This window comes from Haliotis rufescens, unplaced genomic scaffold (genome assembly GCF_023055435.1).
Source record: "Haliotis rufescens isolate VD_foot unplaced genomic scaffold, xgHalRufe1.0.p SCAF_17, whole genome shotgun sequence".
NCBI classification, from domain to species: domain Eukaryota; kingdom Metazoa; phylum Mollusca; class Gastropoda; order Lepetellida; family Haliotidae; genus Haliotis; species Haliotis rufescens.
The window spans coordinates 2,717,576-2,735,577 of NW_025963857.1; the positions used below are offsets into that span (position 1 = coordinate 2,717,576).

Sequence of the window (18,002 nt, forward strand, 5' to 3'; positions counted from 1 at the left end):
ACGAACCATGCGTGCAGACGTTGGGTGAGGCAATTTTCTGTTGAGGGTGGATGAGTAGGTTGGACCACTGTGAGAGGGGAAGTGAATCGTTTTAGATTTTTCCGAGCTTGACGAACTACCCTCTCGCCGGTTACCATGGTGCGACCAAAGGAGAGATCGAGATACCTTGTCTCCTTGATCCCCTGTAGCACCTTGGAAGTAAAAGTGGTGGCAGAAGAGTTTTAGTTCTTTGCCCTTCCCAAGTGATACTGAACTCGTCCACCGCCCAAGTCTGCGGATCCGGCAACGGGGAGATATACGTCATGGGTTGGTGGCATAGGCAAGTAATAAACAAGTCAATGTTTGGTTGCCTGAATTCCTGAAGCAGTAACTGGAATGCTTCTGTGAGAAATTTCCACTCAGTGGGAGCCACCCTGTCTGGACGTGATAAAGTATCGGCCAGTATGTTTCTACATCCGGGGATGTGCTGAACTATGAACCTTAGTCACAGCCGATCCACTAGATGGAAGAAATCTGAATGTCCTTAGAAGTGGAGAGTGGGAGTGTGTTGTTCCCCGATTGCACAGGCACCACACCGCAGTGCTGTTGTCTGTGGATATAGCGAGTCGGGCTAACTGTAGTTGATTCTGCCAATGTGATATAGCCAGAATTAAAGCTTCCAACTCCAAGTTGTTTATGTGCCACTTCCATTGTGCGCCGGGCCATAGCCCTGAGCTTATCTGGTCTTGTAAGTGAAGACTCCACCCCTGAAAAGGGACGTCCACAAACAGGTGTGTATTCGGGGAAAATCCGAATAAACAGACTCCGCAGACATTCAGCGCCACAAATTGAGGCTCTAGCTTAGTTGGTAGAGTGATGGCCTTGAGTGGATCCTGACTCCTGATGTAAGGGTTCAGGAAAAAAATTGAATTGGTCGCTGTTGTAAGCGGCCCATGCTAGTTAACTCCTGTGCCGAGGTGATTAACCCTAGCAACACTTGCCACTGGCGAAGTGTGTGTGGTTGGTGTAGAGTAGATGACAAAAGAAGTAGAAACTTGTGCCATCTGTCCCTCGGTACAGATAGGATATCCTGGTCTGTCTTAAACAGGTCTCCTATGAACTGAAGTCAATAGGAAGGAGAATACTCCCGACTTCGCCTCGTTGATTGTCTATCCCAGTTATTGACATGTGTTGATGATACAGTAGATCGCCCTCCATCTACGACTCGAACCAAGTGTTCGTCACGTGTAGATAGTTATTGGCTTCATTACTCCTGTAAATAGCCATAAGTGTCACTGACATGTCAAATGGGAAATACTACCATTGGTAGTGAACCCCAATGAACTGGACCTGAAAAGTCTACGGTTGGGATGGATAGTCGAGACTGATGAAGAATCAAACGTTCGTTGAACACAGAGATTGTGGATCATTCTCATCTTGTCTGGGTCCTTCATGAGTACCAGGTAGGTGTGAGGATAAAACCCCGGAGTAAAGACTGGGTTGTGAACCCACTCTACAGCTCTTCTTACCAACAGTATGTCTATGTTGGATTTTCCCAATCAAACTGTGGTCAACGGTGGGGTTAACTCTACCCTTATACGGACACCATGATATAGTGCGATAAGTACGAAATCGTCCTTGAGACTTGTCTCTGCCACTCCCTTTCTCAGTAAGGGAATGCTGGTCTTCCCTGAGAAACGCGCGTCTAGGCTTATAATTCCCTGACTTGGACTTTCCAAGCTTTTTGGGAACTTGACGTGCGTGTCTGCGATCTGTTCGTTGAACAGGGGAGTAGATGATCAAGGTTGACGTAATAGACTGCCCTTGAAACCAGCATCTCAGTTGGAAACGCTATAAAGTCTTGGGTGTAACGGTAATCACCGTCAGAACGGTCTCAAGATGAATTTTCCTGTGGTCAAACTGACGCTGTAGGAAAAACACCATAGTTTGGAAGTGATCTAATCAGATAGGGTTATCCTCTAATAGATTCTGATCCACTACAAACATTGACGATATTGGTCGCTTAAATCACGGAGCAAATGTGAGTTTTGGAGAAGGCTTCCTCCAATGACCTCGTGGTGTCCCTCTTATTTACCCTGTTATCAGGGGAAGGCGTTACTGACACGAGATGGTCTGCTTCCCAATCGGGTACATGTGCTAAGCTGATCATGTGCCGGTTACGTAACCGGTACACTGTAAGCCTTGGGCTAACGTCATTGTAGAGACCTTGATTGATACGCAGACGCTGCGCTCAGCGCAGGTCTGGAATGTTGGAACAGCGCTAAGCTGATCGTGCGTCACTGGCGTGATAGGAGCGCTTGGGTATCAGTCAGACGCTGCGCTCGGCGCAGGTCTATGCTGGATATGTTGGAACAGCGCTAAGCTGATCGTGCGCCGATTGCGTAATAGAAGTGCTTTGGTTGTAGTCAAGTGCTGCGCTCGGCGCAGATAAATCAGACACAAAGCTCAAAAGTATTGACTGGATCAAGGCTTGTGTCTAATCTACCCCCATCATAGCATCTCGATACGCTGGTGCTGTCGCCGACGTCACAGATTATCATACATGTATCTGGAAGTGTCCGGCGGCTGAAAAAATAGGAGCAGTTACGATACTCACAAAATCCTCCGGTATTGTTGATTTCGGTGGATGGTGTACTTCTGCAATCACAGTCGTCATAATACCTGCCGATAATAACGGTTGGGTGGTAATGACAGAACCATATGTCATTCGCTATTCTGCGATAGTGACATTCCTCTCGTCTCACGACGGAATAACTGCAAAATATGATTGTGAGTAATCTGCTTTTATATAGTAAACTCGTTGGATTAGAGATTTACATAAAAATTACATTTTGAATTTTGGCGAGCACATCTACGTGCATGCCTATGACCGTGGATAAAGAGCTTTGGGCGATTATTCCACGACAATATGTACACCGAGCAAACATAATTATGTTACGCAATTAAACCATTGAAGAAATGGTACTGGAAGAATGCCGTAGAATTGAACAGTAATCTATCGGCAAAAATACGAATTGCAAGGGTATACAATATTTTTATATACGCAATTCAATGTAAACCAAGGCTATTTACATTTAGAGATTGGAGAGCACATCCGCGCGCAAACCAACCAATCGTGGATGATAATCTTGTAAGGTTTTTTCCACGACAATTAGTAAAATGCTCAAAGGTATGTTACGCAATGAAACCCTTGTTGATGAGATAATACTGGAAGAGTGCCGAAGAATTTGAACACTAATCTATCGGCAAATTTATGAGTTGCAAGGATATACAATATTTTTGTATGCGCAACCCAATGTAAACCAAGGGTATTTATATTTTCATTTAGGGTTTGGAGAGCACATCTGCGCGCAAACCAAACAACGTGGATGATAATCTTTGTAAGATTTTTCCCACGACAATTAATACCACGCTCAATCATAAGTTACACAATTACATATATATATGTATATTCAATGTCTGTACATATAGAGTAGGGAAAGGGCCACCTAAGTTGGATAACTTTTGCCCAATCCCGTTGACCATATATGTCAATAAAATATGTTTAAATTAAACACAATTACGCCATTGTTGATGAGGCGGTACTGGAAGAATGCCATAGAATTGAACAATAATCTATCGGCAAAAACTACGAGTTGCAAGAGTATACAATAGTTCATATACGCAACTCAATGTAAAACCAAAAATACCAACAAAAAACTATTTAATCGCATAAACATAGGTACGCAATAAAAGAATTGTTGATGAAGCGGGACTGGAAGAAAGCCGTAGATTTGATATTAATCTATCGGCAACCATATTTTTAACGAGTTGAAAAAGTATACAATAATTTTAGTATACGCAACTCACTGTTACGCCAAAGCTAGTAATATTTAAGAACATAAGAATATGTTATACATACGTAGCTGAGAATTGTAAACAATATGACTACCTTGGCAGGCAAACGATTGTAACACAATTCAAAATGGCGGCGAACAACAATATTTTGGCGGGAAAAAAGACAAGCGTCTTTTCACGCCTAATTAATTCACATAAAACTACACAACATGGTGAAAGTAATATGAAAAGAATACATCACCCATCGCAGATCAATTTTTAAGATTGTAGACAAACTGAAGGTCTAAAATTAATCCAAAAGGAGAGCTCCGCTTGGACACGTCCTAGCTGTGCTGCGACAAGCAGTGATGTGAAGATGACCTTAGGTGTCATCAAGGTCACAGGACAGCGACGGAAGGCCACTGATTGGGACTTGAGAACAACAACTTTATTTCTTCACCCAGGACCTTCGCAGCGCTGTCCTTCTAGTTGTCGTAAGTAAGCAGTGAATGCATTAAGGAGTAATGCAGGATAAGTAAAAAATATACACAAATAAAGAAGTCTTGTGTACATTGATCAATCGGAAGGGGTGCTAAAAATATGGATTGTTCACAAGATAAGATATTAGCAAATTGGCCATGGGCGCTTATTAGAGCGGGGCGCTTATTACATTGAATACGATATCTTGACATTAAATTCATCACTGTCCTGTCAAGTCCATCTCTACAGATGACTGATAGTTACTTCAGCTGACAAAGGGTTGATCTAGTGTCACGTGAGAGAGAGAGTTAAAGTTTTACGTCACATCGGCAGTATCTCAGCCATATAGTGACGATCTAGTGTCATGTCCTACCTTGCTGTGACTGTTGATTGTAATGAGACCGCTCGCTATTGTATTTGGATAGTGAGGGCCACATCCATGTTCCTTGGTTACCATGTCAACGCTCCAAATCTCCGCCTTTAAAAACAACATTATCATGGCAATTATCACAAATTCTATTATTGGCATATAAAACTAGCTACGTTCAATGATGAGGAAATTGAGTAAACAGTGTAACTTCAGAATAATTTAGGAACACATCATAGAAATTTACATCTTTGGTGAAACTCAAGCAGACATGGAGCTAACAAACCAAGGATCATAATCAGGGTGAAATTTGGATTTGAACCTATGATCATCAGATCCTGGTACAACCAAGGACTTACAACACTATGGTTGGTTGGTTTGTTTGTTGTTTAACGCCGCACTCAACAATATTCCAGCTATATGACGGCGGTCTGTATAAATAATCAAGTCTGTACCTGACAATCCAATAATTGACATCATAAGCATCAATTCACCCAATAGGGATACCATGACATGCATCAACCAAGTCAGCGAGTCTGACCACCCGATCCCGTTAGTCGCCTCTTTCGACAAGCATAGTCGCCTTTCACGGCAAGCATTTTTGTACAACACTATGGAAGTTAATAGCAGGCTTAAAAGTCTGTACACTGGTCCTCAGATTTTGTAGCTTATCCAGCTTCAAATTGACAAAAATATTTTTGGTTTACATTTTCTGCCAGTTTTAATATATTTTAATTTGCAGCAAAGGAGATGCATTGAGAATTATAGCCCTCATATGCTACCAATCAAAGTGGACTATCATTTGATTTTCACTTATCCTCTACAATTTAGGAGTCTCTAACTATCTGACTAGCATGAGTTTCGAAGGCCTGACAGTAGCACAGAATCAGCTACACACCACTGCATCGTGCGTGAGCACCAGCACCCGCGAGGCGTCCTGTGATGAAGCATCCGTCATGGCCTCCTCGCAGTCCTCGGGGATGTACGGGCACCAGATGACGCGATGGAACTCCGAGGACGGCGTGGCCTGGGGGTGCTTGATATGCAGCAGCAGGTGGGAACTTGACAGGTTAAGGAATGTCAGTCTCTGTAGGATCCCTTCTCAATATCATTGGTTGGTTGGTTGGTTTGTTGGTTTGTTGTTTAACGTCGCACTCAGCAATATTCCAGCTATATGACGGCGGTCTGTAAATAATTGAGTCTGGACCAGACAATCCAGTGATTAATATCATGAGCATCGATCCACGCAATTGGGATCGATGACATGCATCAACCTTTTCAATATCAACAGTGTCAATGACTGATAAAACACTACATGTATCAATAAACAGCATCCTTTGACACAGTCAGTAGATACATACAGATACCCGAGTCTGACCACCTGCAGCACTTAACTTTAAACGGCATACGGGGCTGCACGTTTTTAAGCCCCCTTGTTATTTAGCCCATGGGCTTAAAGACAGAAAATTAAAACGCTTTTAAGCCCATGACCTTTTCTACCCCCAAATCCCAACAATTTGAAGACAATTAAACTAATAATCTTATAATAACGGTATTACACATAAACAAAGATCAAAGCCCATCTAGGTAGCATGTGAAGAGTTCAAGAATCAAGGATACACCACTTTTCCATCTTCTTCTCTAATTTCATGCACAAACAAGTTCCCTATTTCATCCACAGCAGCCAGGAGAATTTCATCAGTATGGGCAAAGGCGACGTCAATAACCCGTCCGTCAAAATCCTTCAATAGCACCCGCTCTGCTGTTTTTCTAGTGATGACTCGAACAACTCCATTTGATTTTCCTGAAACCATTATAACCATTGTAAAATGTTTGTTTGTTGTTTAACGCCCCACTCAGCAATATACAAGCTATATGATGACAGTTAGTAAATAATAGAGTCTGAATCCAGTGATTGACATCATGAGCATCAATCCACGCAATTGGGATACGAGGATATGCATCAACCAAGTCAGTGAGCCTGACCACACGATCCTGTTAGTCGCCTCCTGTGACAAGCATGGGTTGCTGAAGACCTATTCTACCCCGGATCTTCATGGGTCCCGTTGTAAAATGATTCATCTGTTGAATGTTTGGAACAACATTAATTACTATGATTATGTATGGCAGGTATGGTGCAAATGACAGTTTATGACAATAAGTATATTTTCAATCTCATAAACATCTAATTGATCAACAGAAAACTTGAAGATCAAGTTGACTATTCCAATTCAGATATTGATCTGATTGTTTTCATAAACAGATTCAGCTGTAATGTCCAAGACATCCTGGTCGTTACCTTTAAGCACATACGCCACAAAGTCATTGTCTCTGTGTACAGCCACCAAGTTGCCGATATAATACTTCGGTTCCCAGTCGTAGTTCACCACTGGGGTAATCTTTACCTGAAAACCAACAAGGAATATTGGCTAAGACTGCAGAGTTTCAGATAAGCTGCGTATCTGCGTAAAATATGCATCAGAAATGCAGAAATAAACAGTAAAATATAATCCAAGCATATCAAATACGCAACGAACATTACAGATACGCTACAAAAATAAAACTTGTACGTATCATCAAAATATTGTGAAGTAACCCTGCGTATTCGATTAGCAAATCAGCAACTTATTTTGAAATCATAAACGGGCATTCCGTCAACCTTGCCAAACTCCACGATTACAGTTACATCGTGATCATTTGCCATCACACTTTCTTGTGGAAGTATCGTGGTATTTTTGAGTCCTATAAAGCTCTCGAACCCACACGACACCAGTTTGCAGGGACTAGATGAAGAGTGTTTTTAAATATTTAACTTAAATACCCACATGTGTAAAAACTAGTGGGTAACAGAAATTTGAATACGCAGGTAGAATTACTGATACCCAATGATTTTAAAATGCATGGGTAAAATACCCACAACACCAAAAGCTTATCTGGAGCTCTGGACTGGTTTACTAAATACAATATGATTGGACTATAGGATAATAGAACAGTGAAATAATTATGGTTCATAACCATGATAACCAACAGATTCAGGAAACATAGCAAATGTACAAACGACAGTTAAAAAGATTCGAATCAATAATTCACGGTCAGATTAACAAGTCCCTGTGAACGAAGTATGAATGTGCCCGTCATTATGTTAATAGCCAAAGGATGGACTTAACATTTTGCAATTATTTACTTGAAAAAAACTTTCACATGCACAATATATAACTTCACTTGTCCATTTAAATTTGTATCTTGCTAATGATGAGGATATTTTATTGCTCACATAAACCAGAAAATACTAAAAAGAAAGAATTGCACCAGTCCATCGCGGTATTGTCAACCCTATTTAAATCATGATGCAACTTATACATAAGTCCTCTAGTCTCCAACATTCAGGAACCTGTAGGGACATTTCCTCTTTCACCATAAGGAAGATGGCAATTCCGTAGTAGATCAGTTTTGCAGAATAGTAAAAATGAAAATGTATTTCTAACTGTGAAAATGAACACTGCCAACACATGGCCAACACATGGCCAACACATGGCCAACAGGGTGTGGGTATTGACTATCAGCCAGGTCACACACACTCTAATGCTGAAAGACCGATCTTCCTTCAGGATTCAATTCAGAGGTGAGGTGAGGTGAGGTGAGGTGAGGTGAGGTGAAATGGGGTTTAACGTCATGTCCAAGTTTATTGCACTTATACAGTGACGTGCATGTACGTGTGTGTGTTTGAGTGCTTGTACTAGTCCGGACTTTTGCTTATTTATAGTCCTAACTCACTGAGATACCATGCCGCAGTTTAACATGAATACCCCACTCAGACACAGGATACTGACTCCGAGCCAACCAGTCCTTCTATCAGGCCTTAATGCCGAGCGCCAGACAGGGTAGCAACAAGTACAATCTTTTAACATCTTTTGGTATGAGGTGGCCGGGGATCGAACCCCAGACCTTCCACTCTCCGGGCGGACGCTCTACCACTAGACCACGGAGGCTGTTGATTAAATCCAGAAGCACAGACAATAACATAACATGATATGAAGGCAGTTCACCTTATTACTCCCAGCAGTGGTGGCAAGTGAGTCTCCTGCCCGAGCCTCGCCGAGGTACACATCCACATCCCGTCCATACACGCTGAAGCTGTTCTGGTTGTCATTGCCTTGCAGCACTCTGTGGACACCAAAATAACTACCTTTAATCTTAAGTCAATCAGTAGGAAATATATAATTCATTTCACTTCCCCAAAAACTTCTGAGAATTTGGAGTGAGTGAATGTTGCGTAACATTTCCTGTAAATGTTTGTTTGTTGTTTCACGCCGCACTCAGCAATATTCCAGCTACATCACGGCTTTCTGTAAATAATCGAATCTGGACCAGACAATCCAGTGATTGATATCATGAGTATCGATCCACGCAATTGGGATAAGATGACATGTATCAACCAAGTCAGCGAGCCTGACCACCTGATCCTGTGAGTACCTTCTTACCACCAGTATAGTCGCCTCTTATGACAAGCATGGGTTGCTGAAGACTTATTCTAACCCTGATCTTCATGAGTCGAAACCAGTGTGTAATAATGGACACCTATGTGTAACAATGGGCCCTTAAACCTTTGTCCACTTGTACTGTTCTAGTCAACATCATGATTATGTCCTCCGGTTCCTCATGATACATTGTCTGTGAAAGGGTTAACAATTGTGTGATACACTGGCCTGCGATCAACCACCTGATCCAATAAGTTGCCTTTCACAACAAGCATAGTGAGTGAGTGAGTATGGTTTTACGCCGCTTTTAGCAATATTTCAGCAATATCACGGCGGGGGTCACCAGAAATGGGCTTTACACATTGTACCCATGTCAGGAATCGAACCCGGGTCTTCGGCATGACGAGCGAACGCTTTAACCACCAGGCTACCCAACCGCCCCCCCACAACAAGCATAGGTTACTGGGGACCTACATACTTATCAGGAATCCCCCAAGTGATAGACGTGATAAATTTAGTAAATAGTGTAAACATGGTCAGACCAGTGATTGACATTGTGAGCATCGATTCACACAGTGACATACAATACGACAGGCATATGTTGCTTGGGACCTAAATTGGTTATAACTAGGGTTGTAGACATGACAATCTCATTAAAATCAGATCTTAGTTCTCGCTTCCGCTAAACAAAGATCTGAGGACACCCCTTTACTGATCATGTCAGAACGGCCTTGATCGACCAATGGAATGACTGAAGAAGTCAATATAAGCCAATCAGAAGGTAGCTTTCTCGTGCTTTACACATCAAAACATATTTTGACAAATTCTCGATTAAAAATTTAACAAATCAACAAAAGAACCTTCTGGAATGGCTAATAGATTCCCTAGATGGTATGGATTCAGTCATAAAGCCTGTAACTGTCGTCCAGAACAACCTGTGTTTTTCGAGGTTGCATGATTAGAAAACACATTCCGGCTGTCACTTTCATGATCTGGTAAGCAACGTTCTGATTGGTCGGATGAAAGGTCGGTCTGACATGACCAGTAAATGGATAACCTTAGATCATTGTTTAGTGGTAGCGAGAACTAAGATTTGATTTTAATGAGATCGTAGACATGATAAAGAGTAAACAAGGTAAACAGTGTAAACACATCAGCAATGGTCAATTCCTAGTGAATAAAAGTATCATATTAACAATGTCTGTCAGCACGGATCAGGATAAAACCCTGAATTTGTGTACCACCACAAGCATAAATGGTGCACTTACATCTGTTGTTTTGGTGCAGAACTGTACATTGTCATCATCAGCTGGGTCAGAGTTGCCTCCCCTGATGCTGGCATGTCCCTACAAAATACATGGTTAAATTCTATATTAATTTCCTTCATAGCATTTCAAGCAAATGTTCCATCCCTTGTATCTTACAACGTGTTATCAAACCAGGCACAACAGGCATAGCAAAAAGGCACTGAATATTTTCATAGCCATGCCTCTAGTTGGCATTTCCCAATATCAACTAATGCAGAAAACATGAAACAATGTTAAAACTAATATATATCAAACCATCATCAATATTTTCAAAACAACAGACAAAATTCAAATTAGTTTTACACATTGAAAAGAAACATATAACTTGTACAATGCATCATGAGAACAACAGTTTTTTACACATAAAGAAAATTTCACCCTTCTCTGTGTATGTTAATTTTTTCAATTGGACACTGCTTTTGAATCATGTAATTTCGATGAGAAAATATTATGGGAGAATGAAGTCGGGTGAATGGCTAACTCAAAGAAAGATCTATCCTGATCATCTTGTTAGAATGACACAAGCGGCAGCGATTCTGTAATGTTGTATAAAACAACATTTTCATTTGCTCATAAATCGCCATGAAATGAGGCAAATGGAAGCCAAGATTAAATCTCAGAGCACAGGAAAAGACGTTTCAGGGATGAAAGGAGTTCTAACATTTTCGGAGTCCTTCTTGGTAACTAAGACGCTACGTTAACCTTGGGTTCGGCCGCTTTGCACCCTCCATCATTTAGTTGGAGGTCAGTTAGTTTGGAAAAGACCCAGCAACTTTTGAATGGCACAAGCCCAGTTGGCTTTATACAAATTTGGTGTTAGATATACCAGTGCATTCATGTAGCTAGCAGAGGGATCAAAAGTATTCTAGTTGGCACACTTAGCTTACAAAGGGCACACAAACAAAACATCTTAGTGCCCTGTGGCACACTTGAAGAAATATGCATTTCTATCCCTGGACAAGTAAACAGTAAACAAACAAGGTGATTATCAACATGATTAGCACACACGAGAACTTCGACCACATTAAGATATACATTCTGTACATACCTATCCCCTGTTCCTGGGATATTTCTTCCTGTTCCGAAACTTCCATGTGAAGAGCCTGGTTAAATATCACACATTGCAAACATTCTTGTTTCATCATCATGACAAGTTCCAGAAATAATCATCAACATATTGATTATTGAACAATATTGCATATTAATGAATACACATCACTTGAATTTCCTGTTAAATCTTCTGTGAAAGGCCCAAAATGGGCTTGAATATTACAAAATAGGTAAAAAGTTCCACAACTATGCAACAGTTTTCAAACAACACTTCAATGAATGACAGAATTCTTAATATTCTGAAGAATTTCAAATTGAATATAAAGAAATTATAATTGAAATGTAATGAGGCCAATTTTTCTCTTGCCAAATCCATGCAGGGCCTACATTCAGATGACTGTCTTCAGGCATATACTGAGTGTTATCATGTGAGTGGTACATTACTACTCAAAATGGGCTACAGTTGACTTTGTTCAAGATTGTCAGTGGATGACGCTGACCAGAATTTGTCAGCAATAAGAATCAATTGTGCTGATCTAGGGTGTTATCTTGTTATTTAACAGACTGAAAACAATATACCACAAAAGGCGGTACTGATGGTTTAATAGGCTTAAAGTCAAGCAGAGCTCCAGATAAGCTTTTGGTGTTATGGGTATTTTATCCATGCATTTTAAAATCATTGGGTATCAGTAATTCTATCTGGGTATTCAAATTTCTGTTAACCAGAAGTTTTTACACATGTGGGTATTTAAGTTAAATATTTAAAAACACTATTCATCGAGAGCTTTATAGGACTCAAAAATACCACGATACTTCCACAAGAAAGTGTGATGGCAAATGATCATGATGTAACTGTCATCGTGGAGTTTGGCAAGGTTGACAGAATGCCCGTTTATATTTTCAAAATAAGTTGCTGATTTGCTAATCGAATACGCAGGGTTACTTCACAATATTTTGATGATACGGACAAATTCTATTTTTGTAGCGTATCTGTAATGTTCGTTGCGTATTTGATACGCTTGGATTATATTTTACTGCGTATTTCTGCATTTCTGATGCGTATTTCACGCAGATACGCAGCTTATCTGGAGCTCTGGTCAAGTGTCCATCATATCTCTTTTTCCAACTGAGATATAATCACGCCCCAATATAACACAAGACCACTGTACCACCTTTTGATTCATTCAAATGTTCCTGATGTTAGAATAATTACTGGACTGGGTCAACCATCATTAGTTAATCTGACAAACACAGACATTCTTGCTCATGTCAAAATATGCAGAGATACTGTAGTGATTGACAAATCCCATACCACAAATCAAACAAATGCATTAGAAGCATCATGATTTGAAATGTACATGTCTGCTAGCCATTGTCTGGTAAAATTCAGTAATGACTTTTCCTTGTGGATTGCAACTATTTACCATTAGGTAGAAGGCTGATATTTTTGCGAACCCTGGCACAAGCCGGTGTTTAATGCTTGTAAGTTCAATCATGATGTGTTCTAACTGAGAGCTAGCATATCCACCTGTTTCAGGGTTTTCATTCTGCTCATATCATGTGACTGACAGTGACAAGTAAAATAGACTGAAATGTAAACAGGTAAATTCCCAGTTCCGAACTGAGTTTCAAATTACTACAGCGCTGATAACTTGTCAACATACATAGGATACATGCACAGAATTATCTTTTAATAACATAAGTACGTAACGTAACTAAAAAGTCTAAAATATGTCAAGTCGATCTCAAAACAACACACCGGGAGATCTGTCTAAGTTCAGAGCTTGTAATTCTCTCAAGAGCTGACTTGTATCTGTACTGTTCAGAGACGACTGGGCGCTGTCTTGGGTATCCATCACCCTTAATGGTGATTACAGAAGAAACAATTAGGGATAAACAATGTAGATTAATCACATTCGGGTCAGAAAGGTCAGAAGTGTTACGAGATTTTGCACGTGTTTTGTTTACGTCGCCAGCAGGTGCTTCCCGGCTTTCTAAATATGGCGGTTATCGGAAGTCTCGCCGCAGCGAGATTGCGATACATTGTCGTTTCTTTTTGTACCAAATTGATCACTGTGCAATGGAACTTTTTTCTTTGCACGCCCGAGTGTACAATATTAACAATGACGAGAACATAAACGTACAAAATATCAAATCCCATTTATCGTCATTGTAAAACTGGTTCCACGAAACAATGTATGCGTTTTAGGCTATTTTCATACTTATCGTAGACAGTTTCCCAGTCAATATCCCATTTTTGCCCAATCTCTCTGATGCCCGCTTCTTTCAATCAACATACAAGAGTAGACAAAAGTATATATGCATGAATTTTATATACAATTACTCTTAAAAACCCTTGTCCCCACAGACTATTAACTAATAGATAGACCAATAAGATCTCATGTATTAGACTAGACGACTTGCTCTGATACGACTAGCCGAGAAGTAAATAATATCAACAACGATCTGTTTTTCTGGATAACTGGTACCGTTGTCGAAACCAAGGATTCTGACTTTTGAACAGACTCCCCGTTGAAACGAATACGAGCTTCTGTTTATTTCTAAATTAAACCCGAAAAGAATAACACTGGGGGAAAAGCATAGGAGCCTGGGATCGTGAAAAAATGTTACTTCAAGTTGTTTTTTAAATGAAAGTACAACTAGATAACTGAACTACAGCACGTTCCGACATACGTCATGGCCAAATTAGGATAAATAATATATGACAAAAATGTAATATTTGTTTAACCGCAAACCACAAATTCTCTTTTGAATTTCATAATGATGCATGCATGCAGACATGACTTAAAATAATTAGCACAAATGGCAATTCCAATATGGCTTGCCATGTTTAAGATGGGATTTAGAGACATGGCCAGGATCAGCGATGTATAATTTCCGCTCCCAAACCCCATAAGTTTCAGAGGAAGTGTCTAAAATGCCAAAAATATTGATACACGGGGATATGTGAAGGGCAAGGTCGGTAGCAGGAAAATATAGAAAAACGGGGACATGGGAAGGGTAAGGCCGGTGTCAAGAAAATAATAGAAAAACGGGGATATGTGAAGGGCAAAGGCTGGTAGCAGGAAATATGTTCATTCACATTAAGTGAGTGAGTGAGTGAGTATGGTTTTACGCCGATTTTAGCAATATTCCAGCAATATCACGGCTTCACATATTGTACCCATGTCGGGAATCGAACCCGAGTCTTCGGAGTGACGAGCGAACGCTTTAACCTCTAGGCTATACCCAACCGCCCCTCACATTAAGTCACAAATTATTAAACGAAGGCGGGCATATACGCAGCAAAGAGTTTAGTGGGTGGGTGGGTTAGCGAGTGAGTGCGTTGGTGAGTGAGTTTGTGGTTGGGATTTAAGTAGGTCAGTGAGCGAGGTGATGGGTGGCTGTTTGTTTTGATTGAGTGATTGATTGATTGAATGATTGATTGTGTAAATACGAACTGTATAGCAGCATCTACACCCCTGGTACAGTGAATTTAAGAGTCCTAAAAACTGCATCACGAATGTGATTAAACCTGCGAGAACACATACTCCTCTGGGCCATATAATATCCCAAATGAGGAGAGAATGACAAGTCTGTGGTTCGATCCCCGGTCGCGTCGAACCAAAAGACGTTTAACGATGGTACTTGTTGTTACCTTGCCTGGCGCTCGGCAAAAGGAGGATTAAACAAGGACTGGTCGACTCGGAGTCGGTATTAAACAGAGTGAATTTTCTCAGTGGGCTAGCACTATGAAACAGGTATTTGTCAGTATGTCTCCCGGTGGCGAAGGGGTTTTACGCCTGTTTTTGAAAGTATTTCAGTTTAATGGGCCATGTCAGCTTAATGAACGTGAGAAGAAATCCCAGAGATACGTCGAAATACGTTTTACGATTTTCTTTACATGCACGAGCATTATGTGGTGGTATGAAATAATGGATCATAATCGTCGCCTGAGAGATTCGTGATAACTACCAGCAGATCTTGGCATGGATGTAGAGGGGCACACAACGATGTTAAGCCCGCTGTTTTTGCACTGTCCGGAGAATAGCTAGTTCAGTCAGCCAGGTTTCAAAAGAGGCATGCAGGTTTAAACGTTTGTATGCACCGAACAAGTGAGTGACTGAGTTGGGATTGACGCCACTTTAAGCAATATGCCATCTATTATCACGGCGGGTGCATCATGAAATGTGCTTTATACATTGTACCCATTTTAGAAAATGTATTTTGAAAAGGCCTTCGACATGACGAACGAACGCATAAACCACCAGACGTCACAACACCGACCACCACCGAACAAAGACTTCTGATCTTTATCATGTCAGTGGATTGTCATCTTCCCGAGGCAAGCGAGTTAACTGACTTTAAAAGTCCAGTTTCCACCCTTGCCGCACTCGGCTGGAATTCCTGGACTGGATGTAGCGCCACCAGTGGCTATTAAGAGTTATGTCCCTTCTAAGCCTCTCCGATGGACCAATCATATTCCGCTTCTCGTATCACTTGCTTCAAACAAAATAGCGGCGCCCAGTCAAGACGATATGATCGATAATCAAGATCTATAATGTGATAAAACGGGTCTTACATCGCGAAATGCAAATCACGTGAGCACCTTGATTAAAAACATGAAAACATTTGGAAAATATCTGTTGACAACGAGTTGGCGGTGCACATGCTTTGCAAATCCGGCAATCGAGCGAAATCTGCACGACAGTTCAGGAACCGGATTTCAATCTCGTTGCGCGATTTTGATTGGAGTATGCATAGACTCATTAGTCCAGCCAAAATGTAACTCCATAATGCCAGCCTAGTTCGGCAAGGGTGGAAACTGGACTTTTATAGTCAGTTAACTCTCTTGCCTCGGGAAGATGGTGGATTGTATGGTCCACATCACTTGATTGTGTGAGTGGCAGATGCGTCCGGTAGACTAGGACACATTTACCTTTTTCGCTAACACCTGGTGTCATCAGTACCAGATGGTACACCCTATGGAATCTGTTTCGAATCTGATAATCAAGATTTCTGGCATTAATGTGTTGTATTATGTCGAAGAAATAAGTTGAGAATGATGACAAGCCCATAACACAGGAAGACGAACAGAAGATGTTAGCATATCTCACTACCACTGGCCGGTATAACATTCATCCTGTACCCCCTTCCTTCTTGCTTCACCAAAGCAACGTATCTACCCAGTACATAAAAGGGAGCCCATCACGCCAAGACATCTAGGATTTCAACCTGGAAACACCACTGATCAACATGTCCCTTCAAATAGATCACCATACGAATACAGAGGATCTCTCAACAAGCAGATGTACCAATTTCAGTTGCCTAGGATTTCCCACTTTTTCGGAGAAACCCCCGTACCGAAAACGGAGTCATCATTTGAAACTTGGAAATCGGAAGTAAGATGCCTTATTCGAGATGATGCTTACCCACCTGCTATTCCGTCTCAGGGTGTGAGGAAGTCCCTCAAAGGTGATGCATCAAGTGTTCTTCTTTCACTAGGTGAGAGGGCTACAGTTGACACTATCGTGAGGAAACTGGAAGGACTATATGGCACTGTGGATAATCCGGAATCACTGATACAAGCTTTCTACATGACTCGTCAACAGGAATCTGAATCAGTTGCATCATGGGGAATTAGATTGGAAACCCTACTACAGAGAACCACAGATAGAGGAAGCAACATGGATGCTACGTCGAGAGACAGTATTCTGAGAAATAAATTCTGGAGTGGATTATTTCGCGAAACATTAAAGAATGCTACCCGACCTTCGTTTTACTCAGGACAGGATTTCGAGGATCTTCTGCAGACCACAAGAGAAATTGAACGTGAGATGCAAGAAGAGCCACATCCAAGGATGAGATCCAAGGTCCAACAGCAACCACACGTCATGGATAGGAACCCCACACCAGATACAGATTATTCTGCCAAGATATCTCAGCAGCTATATATCAGACGTTATAAAGAGATTGGACAAGCTTGAACTAGCGCAACCAAAGCAACAGCCCCAGACGGACAACAAACTTCTGAAGCAGATCTTGGATGGACTTTCAGTATAAGAAGCCCAGAAGGATTCTTCTACAGTTACAGGTATCCCAGTTAGAGGCAGAGGTCGTGGTAGACTTGGACGTGGGAGACGTGGTGGATCTTTAAACTAGAATGGTCTACTGCTGAAGGGCTAGTATAGGCCAATGGAAGCGATAACCCTAACCCAACAGATCTACATGACAGAATGATCGGAGAGGCTAATGAAACTCAAGTAGTCATCGCTGGCATAAAATGTTCTGCACTTTTAGATACAGGATCCCAGATTAGAACTGTCAGTCAAGCCTTTCACAACTCTACATTATCAGAGATTGAATGTTGGCCCCTAGCTGAGTTTGAACTTTAAATAACTGGAGCTGGAGACACTTACATACCTTACTCTGGATACATTGATGTATCAATCTACATTCCTTGCTATGATGTCGAATTGCAGATTCCTATATTAATAACCAAGG

At 41.1% G+C, this 18,002-nt stretch overlaps 1 protein-coding gene across 2 annotated transcripts in view; it reads right to left on the reverse strand.

The window, feature by feature from the left end:
• The window catches only part of LOC124147665 (enhancer of mRNA-decapping protein 4-like), a 44,196-nt gene extending 30,672 nt beyond the window's left edge, over positions 1-13,524 (reverse strand). The window contains exons 1-8 of one of the 2 annotated variants that reach the window (XM_048397406.1): positions 13,258-13,524; positions 11,497-11,551; positions 10,410-10,487; positions 8,710-8,827; positions 6,963-7,068; positions 6,284-6,467; positions 5,562-5,724; positions 4,670-4,774 (exon numbers count right to left, since the gene is read on the reverse strand). In XM_048397406.1, the coding sequence (XP_048253363.1) occupies positions 4,670-4,774; positions 5,562-5,724; positions 6,284-6,467; positions 6,963-7,068; positions 8,710-8,827; positions 10,410-10,487; positions 11,497-11,551; positions 13,258-13,354 (906 nt within the window). In that variant the 5' untranslated portion in view covers positions 13,355-13,524. The remainder of the gene's footprint in view (positions 1-4,669; positions 4,775-5,561; positions 5,725-6,283; positions 6,468-6,962; positions 7,069-8,709; positions 8,828-10,409; positions 10,488-11,496; positions 11,552-13,257) is intronic. The other variant, XM_048397407.1, reaches the window with a different exon arrangement.
• Between the last annotated feature and the right edge of the window lie 4,478 nt (positions 13,525-18,002).